At 36.8% G+C, this 12,509-nt stretch overlaps 1 protein-coding gene and 1 long non-coding RNA gene across 2 annotated transcripts; both read left to right on the forward strand.

Annotated features, from left to right (window-relative positions):
* The first annotated feature begins 283 nt into the window (after window positions 1-283).
* On the forward strand, window positions 284-7,979 carry tmsb1 (thymosin beta 1). The gene is made up of 3 exons (XM_082178493.1): window positions 284-408; window positions 1,957-2,069; window positions 7,613-7,979. Exons 2-3 carry the CDS (start codon window positions 1,967-1,969, stop codon window positions 7,651-7,653), a joined length of 144 nt encoding a protein of 47 aa, XP_082034619.1. The 5' UTR covers window positions 284-408; window positions 1,957-1,966; the 3' UTR covers window positions 7,654-7,979.
* On the forward strand, window positions 2,076-7,606 carry LOC309505129. The gene is made up of 3 exons (XR_014208306.1): window positions 2,076-2,808; window positions 4,300-6,556; window positions 7,319-7,606. It is a non-coding gene; the product is annotated as an uncharacterized lncRNA (long non-coding RNA).
* Window positions 7,980-12,509: the final 4,530 nt, after the last annotated feature.

Genomic DNA, 12,509 nt, shown 5'->3' on the forward strand with positions numbered 1-12,509 from the left:
AAACATCAGAATTGCGAGATAAAAAGTTGCAATTACCTTTTTTTATTTTGTATTCAGTGGTGGAAAAAAGCTTCCATAGAAACGTCTAGTTAAGATGCAGTATTTTGATTCGAGGTGTCTCTTCTCTAGAAACACGTTCACTGCGTTTCACTTTCACTCACTGTACAATCGATTTACCGTTACTTCACTGCGCTGCAGGATTATCCAATCAAAATGCAGAAACGCTGCAGATTTGTCCAATCAGAACACAGTAGTGAGAGATTGGGCCAATCAGAGCGAGCGGATTACACGCCTGCTGTTGCGCAACGGGATGTGATGGCTATTTAAACCAGTTTCCCACCTTGAGCCCTGCACAGAGATTCTGTTTGAGATATTTTGTGTACCACAGCTCTCCGAGGCCAGCGCCAGGTAAGGCTCTCGAATTATATCTTTATTTAATCTGAGAAAGAGACTCTGCGGTGTTATACCAAATCATAGTTTTTCACATAACATCCAGATATTATCACGGACGTACGTGTCTCTTTAAAAGTATGCATGTACATTATACAATTGTAAACATGCGATTATAATATACATATATGTTTACATTACATTTAATATGTATAGTAATAATATGAAGGGATCTCATGTTTTAAAATTCAAGGAAGTGCAGCATATGCTTGTGTACGAGAATGCGTAGTGTGTGCGTGAGCGCTTGCAGTTTAATTATTAAGCTTACTAGTTTGAAATATCGAACATTTTGCGGTGTAGAAGAGATGCGTATGCTTTTGCTTTGCGCAGTCTGGCATAAATTCTCATGGCGCATTAAAACCAGTTGCAGTAAAACGTCACTTGGAACATTTTGCAGTATTTGGAAGTGTTGCAAAATCCCTGAGACTAGACTTGGCGCCGAGTCAGATTGGGTGTGGTGAAGACATGAGGATTTTAACGTGATCATTGGTTCATGCCGTGATCATGATCACACCTTCTTGTTCATTTACCATACGTTTGTGTGTGTGTATCTGCTTTGAAAGTGTTCTGTTGTTAAAATAATACTGAGGCTGTTGTATGTGTCATCTGCAAATAAGAACATTAAGAGGGAACATCGAAGACTTCAACACACGAACTAAAGGCTTGATTAGCTAAACCAATATGTTTTCAGGGTTGCTGTGTTCATTGTGCATATCATATATCTGTCTATTTTGGAGAAATCTGATATTAAATTATGACTAAAAAGTGAATATGATCTGGCCCTCAAAACGAAATTATTCAGTCATATTAGGTAATAGCTTGAATAAAACCAGTTAAATTTAGATAATTTTGCATTGTTTAGCAAAGTATTTTTATGCCATGGAAAATCATATGGTAACAAATTACTTGAATGAGTCTACTTGAGTGATTTTGTAAGATCACTTCCTGGTGTTGTGCAGGTCTTTCTGTTGCTTTACCATTTTGCTGACCTTATCTGTTAAACATACATGCTTCAGCGCAGTTAGATTGTAATTGTTCTGGAAATGCACAAAAACCATAAAAAAAATCAATAGTGTATTACTATTTGCCAGCCTGTTGCTAATAAGGGGTTGTGTAACCTGGGTTTTGTACACACACCTGAGGGGCGGGTGGGGCACGTCGACGTGTCCATACAAAGTCAGGAAAACGTACACCTTTGAGGAAATAGCTCTTTGGTAGTTAAAAATGCCACTTCTGCTTTTTAAAAAATGTGGTTTAACCACGGTTTAGATGCCGTTATGTCTTGCCGGCTATGTTTGGCAACAGCAAAAGAAATACAAATACTGTCCAAACACACATTTGGTTTGACAAAAGCATTAGAATGTCAATAAGTCGAATAATTTGTGTAAAGAAAGTTTTGATTTGCGAACAGCTATTTTTAATGATTAATTAGGAAAAGATTAAGCAGACATTGCATGTAGAGACTGAAGCTGTCTAAAACGTATTCAATTGCTTGGATTCTCACAGACTCTCCAAAATGAGTGACAACAACCCCGTTAAAGAAGAAGTGCAGAAATTTGACAAGAGATGTCTAAAAAAGACAAACACAGCGGAGAAGAACACCCTGCCAACTCAAGAAGGTAAGCGGGTTTGGCAGCCTCGCCCTCATGATTCATTGTTCTAGATCACAGCTCACCCTTGCACAGTCTTGTGCCGATCTGACACGGCAAAGCAAACATTACAAGAATATACACATAGAGGAATTCTGCTGAGATAAGAGCTGAGCTGAAGAGTACAAGATAGAAAGGAGTGGCTGTTGAGGGACTCCAGTGATTACCATCCAGCAGCAAGATTTACAAAAGCTTGTTATGGACCATAAGCTTCATTTTCATTAAGTAATATTGATGTAACACCCCTACTCACAGGTATAAAATGTAACTGCATATGGCAGGGAATGAGAAGATAAGATCATGGAAGTGCACACTTAAAGGGTTAGTTCATCTAAAAATGAAAATTCTGTCATTAATCACTCACCCTCATGTTGTCCCAAACCCGTAAGACTTTCATTCAACTTGAATGAATAACTTCATCAACAAATAAAGTCAATTCAACGAGTCCATTGTCAGCTACACATCTACCACTTTGACACTTCAAAAAGTTCATAAAGAGATCGTAAAACTAATTCACATGAATTGAGAGGTTAAGACATGATTGCTTTATATGATGAACAGATTGAATTTAGGCAGAGAACATAAACAGAAGCTCAACCGTACTTGCTTGACCCCCGAAAACAAACCTCTTGCATGAACCTCATTGGTTCTTGCGGAAGCTCAAACGTGCTGCGTAACACGAGAATGAACCTCATTGGTTCTTGCTGAAGTTCAAACATGATGCATAACACGAGAACGAACCTCATTGGTTCTTGCAGAAGCTCAAACGTGATGCATAACACAAGAATGAACCTCATTGGTTCTTGCAGAAGCTCAAACGTGATGCGTAACACGAGAGTAAACCTCATTGGTTCTTGCAGAAGCTCAAACGTGATACGTAACACAAGAATGAACCTCATTGGTTCTTGCAGAAGCTCAAACGTGATGCGTAACACAAGAATGAGCCTCATTGGTTCTTGCAGAAGCTCAAATGTGCTGCGTAACACGAGAATTAACCTCACTGGTTCTTGCAGAAGCTCAAACGTGATGCGTAACACAAAGAATGAACCTCATTGGTTCTTGCAGAAGCTCAAACGTGATTCGTAACACGAGAATGAACCTCATTGGTTCTTGCAGAAGCTCAAACGTGATTCGTAACACGAGAATTAACCTCATTGGTTCTTGCAGAAGCTCAAACGTGATGCGTAACACAAAGAATGAACCTCATTGGTTCTTGCAGAAGCTCAAACGTGATTCGTAACACGAGAATTAACCTCATTGGTTCTTGCAGAAGCTCAAACGTGATGCGTAACACAAAGAATGAACCTCATTGGTTCTTGCAGAAGCTCAAACGTGATTCGTAACACGAGAATGAACCTCATTGGTTCTTGGAGAAGCTCAAACGTGATGCGTAACATGAGAATGAACCTTATTGATTCTTGCTAAAATTCAAACGTGCTGCGTAACACTAGAATTAACCTCATTGGTTCTTGCAGAAGCTCAAACGTGATGCGTAACACACGAGAATGAACCTCATTGGTTCTTGCTGAAACTCAAACGTGATGCGTAACACGAGAATTAACCTCATTGATTCTTGCAGAAGCTCAAACGTAATGCGTAACACGAGAATGAACCTCATTGGTTCTTGCTGAAGCTCAAACGTGATGCGTAACACGAGAATGAACCTCATTGGTTCTTGCGGAAGCTCAAACGTTATGCGTAACACACGAGCATGAACCTCATTGATTCTTGCAGAAGCTCAAATGTGCTGCGTAACACTAGAATTAACCTCATTGGTTCTTGCAGAAGCTCAAACGTGATGCGTAACACACGAGAATGAACCTCATTGGTTCTTGCTGAAACTCAAACGTGATGCGTAACACGAGAATTAACCTCATTGGTTCTTGCAGAAGCTCAAACGTGATGCGTAACACGAGAATGAACCTCATTGGTTCTTGCTGAAACTCAAACGTGATGCGTAACACGAGAATTAACCTCATTGGTTCTTGCTGAAACTCAAACGTGATGCGTAACACACGAGAATGAACCTCATTGGTTCTTGCTGAAACTCAAACGTGATGCGTAACACGAGAATTAACCTCACTGGTTCTTGCTGAAGCTCAAACGTGTTGCGTAACACGAGAATGAACCTCATTGGTTCTTGCTGAAGCTCAAATGTGATGCGTAACACGAGAATGAACCTCATTGGTTCTTGCGGAAGCTCAAACGTGCTGCATAACACGAGAATGAACCTCTTTGGTTCTTGTGATGCTCAAACGTGATGCGCAACACGAATGAACCTCACTGGTTCTTGCAGAAGCTCAAACGTGATGCGCAACACGAGAATGAACCTCACTGGTTCTTGCAGAAGCTCAAACGTGATGCGCAACACGAATGAACCTCATTGGTTCTTGCAGAAGCTCAAACGTGATGCGCAACACGAGAATGAACCTCACTGGTTCTTGCAGAAGCTCAAACGTGATGCGCAACACGAGAATGAACCTCAGTGGTTCTTGCTGAAGCTCAAACGTGATGCGCAACACGAGAATGAACATCATTGGTTCTCTCACCTCAGGCGAACATGCTTGAGCTTCCGTTTACCACAACTGATGTGTGAGTTGATGAATGTTTATGTGAATAAAAGCCTAAGTTAAATCTGTTCATCATATAAAGTTATTGAGTCTCTGGACTAAACTGTTCGATTCATATGGATTAGTTTTACGATCTATCAATGAACTTTTTGAAGCGTCAAATTGTCAGTGCATGGCTGTCAATGGAGGGACAGAAATCTCTCAGATTTCTTTAAAATATCTGGTTACACTTTATTTCGATAGTCCACTTTAGACATTCTACTAACTATAAGTAACTTTTCAACTTCATGTCAACTAGCTCTCATTAGAGTATTAGTAGAGTTTAGTAGACTGTTAGGTTATGGTTAGCAGATATTAAGCAGACACTCTACTAATACTCTAATGATAGTTAGTTGACATGTAGTTGCAAAGTTACTTATAGTTCGTAGAATGTCTAAAGTGGACTATCGAAATAGTGTTACCAAATATCTTTATTTGTGTTTTGGAGATGAGCGAAAGTCTTACAGGTTTGGAACGACATGAGGGTGAGTAATTAATGACAGAATTTTCATTTTTGGGTGAACTAACCCTTTAAGTAATGATCGACTCTTCAACACCTACTGAGTAGATTTAAGCATTTATTTTCTCCAATAATTGCCTTTAATATCAGTTTTCAGTACAGCTTGTCAGAAGACTTAAAGTTTTCTGAAGATACTCAGATCAATATGTCTCAACTGACGTGAGAACTACTACTAATAATTGTAAACATCTTCCATGTGATCCATTTAGATTTGTTTCCACAGTGTTTTGTTTTTATGTGCCTGAAGTTGTCCTTTGTTTTTCTCGTTCAGTGGAAGTAATTTAAGATCATTTACATCTCACTTTGCATTTACAGTTTCCTCATAAAAAGAGAAAGAAATAAACAAGAAAATATCTCGCAGATCTGGATGTGCTGGCATTGTAATGATGATTTAGTCAAGTTAATTTTATTTATATAATGCTTTATACATTAAAGGTTGTTTCAAAGCAACATATAATGTGCTGGAGTACAAGTCATGCTCCAGAACAGTGTTAGATGTCTTATGAATTAAAACAGTTCATTCAACTCATTCTGGGAGGAGCGTCCTGAGGAAACCCTGATCTATAACACTGTTTTTCAAAATGTGTTCATGGCCAGAATTAATTCTTACTCTTTTTTTTTTTCTTTTTTTTTTTAAATACCACATGATATGGAATATGTAGCATTTGTCGCTTGAATTTTGATTAGATACCGAGTTATGGCTCTTATATTTTTTTTTGCTACTCTTAAGGCCTAAACTGAAAACGTTGAATGCGTTTTGTCTGTGTTTTACATGACAGCAGCATTTTGGGGGACATGAAAATGCAAACTTTTGAAAACGGGTTTCAAATTTCTGTTCGGATTTCTGTTCAGTCCAGAGATGGTTTTATTATTGGGAGATACGAGGGTCCGTGGATCTACCTTTGGAGAAAGCATAACAGCTCATTTGGATCACGTGTGCCTTGATAACCAGTCACATTACAGCCTGGACGTCAATGCATTTCATTTAGAGTTGTGTGACAGTCAATCACTGTTTGCAGATGCTATAGAAATGAATGAGAAGTGCCGTAAACTGAATTATAACCCGTCGCTCAATTGTCAATGACTTCTCTCATAAAACAGCATTTTTTTTCGGTGTAAACTCTAAAAATAGATCAATCCAAAATTAATGTTTAAGATCACACATGTTGAAGATTAGCCAAATAAATGATAAGCTTTTCCTCACAAAAGCAGTTTATTCAGCGTAGTGAAGCCTGTCCTTTATTGACATCCATTAAAAACTTCCTCTTGTTTCCTTCCCTGTGTACCAGAACGTTAGCAGGAATTTCGTTTATTTTTTTCAGTTACAGGTGTCGGTACACGATCCGTTCCACCTGCACGATCCGTACACGCATGCGCGTAATTACGTAGTAGAAAACGTCACGGTTTTCCTACACTATCGGAACCACGCATGCGATGGCACAACTTGCGGCATATTTGTGTAACGTTAGTTGTATTGTGTTTAACATTTCACAGCGGGTCTATTTTGATGCTTTTAAATGTAGCTTGCACTATGCATTACGATGTGTTTACGTGGTTGCCAATCCAAAAATAATAAAGGAGTTGTGAGTTGTTACATTAACATACATGATCAGTTTCCTCCATAGGCTACTCTCCTTTGCGATTCACTGCTGTATGGTATTAGGCTTAACTTGCCGTGTTTTGGTCTGAGGTCAGTAGTATTGTCAAAGACGGTTTGTGTCGTTTTTTTATTATTAAAAGCTGCTAATATTAGTTAACTTTTAAGTTGAGCAATTTTGTATTAGTATGGTATGGGTCTATATAAGCTAATATATATCTATATAATCTAAATGAGGAAAAATGATCCCTTCAATGTTGTTTACAGAAGACAATAAGGAACATAATATGCGTTTCTTTTTTTTAAAATAATATGCATTTCTGCCTAGACAATCTGCACTTACATGAAGAAAGAACTACGTGGAACAGATCGTGCAGTGTCGTAAATTGTCGCAAAACAGAATTATCATTTGCGCATGTGCGTTTTCTACTGCGTCTACTACGCATGCGTGAAACGGATCGTGCAGGTGGAACGGATCGTGTACCGACAACAGGCTTGCCTTCAAGTGGCGCGTAGTTTTTCTTTACAAAGTGACATCGCCACCTACTGGCCTGGCAGCAGAATACAGCGTCTTTAGTCATTTTCACTGATCCGTGTGAACGGGGATAGTTTTGATAGTGCTGGCGAAAAAATGCAAAGAAAAAACGTTTCTGATTTTAGTACATCGTTGTCGTGTAAACGTACCCTGAGCCCACAGCGTTTAACCCTGGGTTATGAAGCTTGAGAAGGCCATCTGTTTCTCTTGTTATGTTCATTGTTGCACCTCTCTCATTTCATCTGTTCACAGATATTGAGCAAGAAAAGAAGTCTGGAGATGGGGCGAAATGAATCCTGCCACGGCTCTTCTCACATCCTCACGCTCCCCGTCCCGACCCCCGGACGTCTGCTCTACTCCTGCATATCGGATCATTTTTAAATTGAATGGCATTTTTAAAACGAGGATCATGTATTAATTGAACCTGTGGATATTTTCAATCTTTTTAACATGTGTTGTTTAGAGAGGAGATGATGAGGTGGGCTGTTAATGAGCACATATCTGTATCCGTCATTACCAACTAATGACTGCCCACATCAATCTGGTGCCATTCTGCATTCTTCAAATGACATGTGAGATGATATTTTTGTTTAATAAATAATGGTAAAAAGTTCTAAAATGTGTCCAATCGCTTTATGAAAATAATACTTAGTAATGGTCTCCTTGACAGAAAAAAAGTATATATATATATATATTCGTGCTGGGCAACGATTAATCGCATCCAAAATACAAGTTTGTGTTTACATAATATATGTGTGTACTGTGTTTAATTTTTTGTATATATAAATACACAAGCATGTATATATTTAAGATTTTTTTTTTTATATATTAAATATTTATATATATATAATATATATATATAATATAAATGATGTATAAATATATATAAATATATACATGCAAATATTTTTTAAATATATACAGTATATGCAAATGAGTGTATTTATATATACAAAATAATTCTACACGGTAGACACACATATGATGTAAACACAAACTTATTTTGGATGTGATTAATTGTTGCCCAGCACTAATATATATATATATATATATATATATATATATATACAGGTATATATATATATAGCTGCCTAATAATGCAGTTAAAAAAACGTATCCTTTTATGGATTCAAACCTAAGAGGTTGTGTTTAGATACTGGATGATGTCACCCTCTGGGTGGTTTCTACCGCGACCACGTCACTCTTATCTTGGTCACAAACCGCTTCCTCACACTACTCAGTTCCTGTAAAGATCTACCTTTATAGATTCAGGAGGCGTATAATATTCTCTTCTTTGATTATTATGCTCTCCCACGGCCCACTCTGTTCTGTCTTGAGACTGACTTTGTAAAGTCGGGATATCGCTATCACTAACTTTTTCAGAAAGTAATTTATGATATTTATGAATTCTTACTCTACAGCAATAAACAGACTGGGAAAATACTATTCAGAGTTTTGAGGGCAGTCCTCATTCTCAATTTATTATTTCTAGAGGCTAAAGCTAAATACACTATGAGCCAAATACACAATTGCATTTTAAGGCTTGCCCTGTCTTTGTTCAATATATGATCTCTCTAAGAAAAAGGTGTGTTCTTCTGTTGTGGTCTATGGCTTCTCTCTCTCTCTCTCTCTCTCTCTCTCTCTCTCTCTCTCTCTCTCTCTCTCTCTCTCTCTCTCTCTCTCTCCAGAAGATCTTTCACAAACACACAAAGAGAGCTAAAAAAGGCCCCATTTTATAATCCCTAATGACACACAATATCTCTACATTTGCGTACATGTTGCTTCTACTTTCTTTATTTGTTACATTACTTGTCGTTGCTTTTCCTGTTTGTGTCAATGGCATTAGCAATACACACTTTTTTTTTTATTGAAAATGTTATCAAACTTCTACCTTTCTAGACATTTAGCTACACACAACAATGCTCCTGTTCCCCAGAACCCATGTTCACCCACACACACATAATGCAACATACGTCATATTTATCTTTGTGCACAGGATATGTTTTTGTCACCTGATGAAAACTTCACGGCCCCAGGACCTGTAATTCTCTGCATTTTATTACATATTTTCTTATAATTTAGATCTTTATCTAATAATTTAGAAGAGAACACTCCATTTCTCTTGACAGATGATATAAAACATGTAGACACTGTAAGCACCAATATTCAGGGTTAGTGAACTTCTGCTTCATACTTATCCGGCACAATGTGTGCTAGTGACACGAATGATCACTCAAAACGTGCAGCTTGATGAGGGGATGTCTGATATTACTTTTCTTACTTCTAATTATATATTATTGAGACTTTTCTCTGATCAGACAGATGCATATTGCCCACTGAACACTAAAATGATGTGGTAAGCAACTCGCACGAACAGGAAACACTCTAAATAGTATGTCATTTGTAACTGAGGAGATCGCAAGAGATAAACAAAGCACATACAAATAAAGACGAGAAACGACAAGGGACAACTGAAACTCTGCTGTATATGTATCATGGGAAACTAAACTAGACACAGGTGTGCAAACCATTGGTAACCATAGAAACTAACAGGGATATATTCGGTAACATAGAAAACCAAAACTAAAGAGAGCGGAGAAACAGAAAATTAACAAAATAAAAGTCCACATAACTAGCGATTGGCAAAAAAATTGGCTTTTTAAAACTTTTAATCTACTGAACGAGTTGCTACACAACATGATTCCTTGATTCACTGTTTTTTATTGAAAGTGTAATCTATTAAATGCAATTGACTTATCATCTAATACCATTCAAATATGAAGGGTTTGTCTATTATGCGTTATTCAAATTGTTTGGCTAATGGAGAGCTTGGTTAATCAGACCAATGAGACTAACTAAAACTCTTCCTTTTTATTATACAAATGTGTGTTAAAAATGCGACTTTTGAAAAAACAGACTCTGGCTCATGGGTTCGTGTCTGAATGATTTGTTCATGAACCAGATCTGATTCTCAAGCGTAACTCGCACGATCTGCTTGAAGTTGTCATCAATGAATAACTCCTTAAAGTTAGGCCTGTTCTCCACACGAAGATACCATAAAAATCTATGTTTTTTATGGTACTAATAAAGTGCTTTTTTGAAGTTTGAAAGATACAGTCCCTATTAATTGTATGGAAAAGAGTAACTACAACATTTCTCCTTTTGTGTTTCATGCATGCCAGAAAAGCTACAGTTATGAATGGTGTATGGCTGTTAAATTAAAATTTTGGGGCAGGGACCATTGCTTTATTTCTTTTGTTTTTAAAGGAGTTTTATCTTATTATAATGTACCACACCTTTATGCAGTTGCGTAAAAGCCACTCGTGCCAAAGGGTGTGAGGGAGTGAACATAAAAGTTCTCAGGGATAGTGCATGATAACTGTCTTTTATAGTACAGTCTAACACAGTTATTGTCATTTGTAAATCTAGAATGAATTACAAAAATGCAGGTTTTGGTTTATTAAGTATGGCAACATATTGCAGCATGCTTAGCAACTACATGTCAACTAACTCTCATAGAGTATTAGTGACTGTCTGCTTAATATCTGCTAACACTTTATTTTGACGCTCCTCAAACATACATTAACTTAGTAACTAGACATTAACATACAGTAACTAGAAGTAACTTTGCAACCCCTGGCAATAATTACCCAGATTTTTTACTTTATAACAAACAAATCACAGATGTGACACAAAGAAGGTTTTATTCAATAGCTTAACATTCTGACTTCATGAAACATTCCTCAAACAAATCCACTTGGATTGTCTTTTTCCAGACTATGTAGAGGGAAAAAAAAGTATGGAATCACTTAATGTTGAGGAACAAATGATGGAATCGTCAACAAAAAACACATTTAGTACATTGTTACATTTTTCTGCATGGCTTTTGACAGCCTGGATTCTTGGAGGCTTGGACTTCACTAATAAAAAACAATATTCCCCATCAAGCTTGTTCCAACTTTCCCAAACAGCGGTTGACAGATCAGCTTTGCAGATCAGCTTTATGGACCAGTATTTTTCCACCTTAAATTTTCAATTGGATTGAGATCCGGACTGTTTGCTGGCATTGTCATTCAGTCGATGTGCCTTTCCTGAAGAACAGCTTGAACACTTTTTGCTCTGTGGCAAGATGCATTATCATCCTGAAAAATTATTTCATCATCACCTAACATATTTGGTAACACTTTATGGTTAAACTTTATTTTAAGGTGTCATTGTTACAGTGTAATTATATATTTAAGTACTGAGTAATATTAAGCAACTACACTTACTAGGGTTAGGATTTGGTTGAGGGTTAGTTGCATAATTTATTGTTATTACTATGGGAAGTACATGTAACATATGTAACAAGGACACTGTAAAATAAAGTGTTACCCACTTTACAATAAGGTTCATTAGTTAACTACCTTAATTAACACAAACTAATAATGAACTGCACTTATACAGCATTTATTAATCTTTGTTAATGTTAGTTTCATCATTTACTAATACACTATTAAAATCTTGTTAACATTAGATAATGCACTGTGAACTAACATGAACAAACAATGAATGACTGTATTTTTATTAACTAACGCTAACAAATATTAACAAATAATTTAACAAATGTATTGCTCATGGTTAGTTCATGTTAGTTAATACATTAACTAATTTTAAATGAACCTTTTTGTAAAGTTTTACCACATATTTTCTATTGATGGAATGAGAAAAGGATCCAAATTTCAATGTGCATTTACTGCAACCTCATATTATAAATGAGTTGGGAAATGTGATTTTCTTTATGTTTCATTACAACAGCACCTGACAAAAGTTCCAGGATAATGCAGATTTGTGATCCCTGAATATCACTTCTATCCAATCACACTTGATTGCTTCTCTTTAGCACTGTAACCTTATTTTCTTTAAGTGTTAGTACAAATTTTTCATTTGGCTTTTCTATGTAAATCCCATTTCATTCAGCTGGTTTCTTACAAGTCTGTCGCAAACATTGGCTCCTGTTTCATTTGTTTTTCATTTGTTTTGTTGTGCATTTTCTACTGTATTTGCTTTGAGATTTCTATCCTGACGCTTTCACGTCTTCCTCTGCCCGCATGTTTTCCTTTATACCTTCCCATTTAGTTTATACTTGCACCAAATTTTAGACACAGCT

The sequence above is a fragment of the Leuciscus leuciscus genome (assembly GCF_965113295.1).
Source record: "Leuciscus leuciscus genome assembly, chromosome: 8".
Classification (NCBI taxonomy): Eukaryota; Metazoa; Chordata; class Actinopteri; order Cypriniformes; family Leuciscidae; genus Leuciscus; species Leuciscus leuciscus.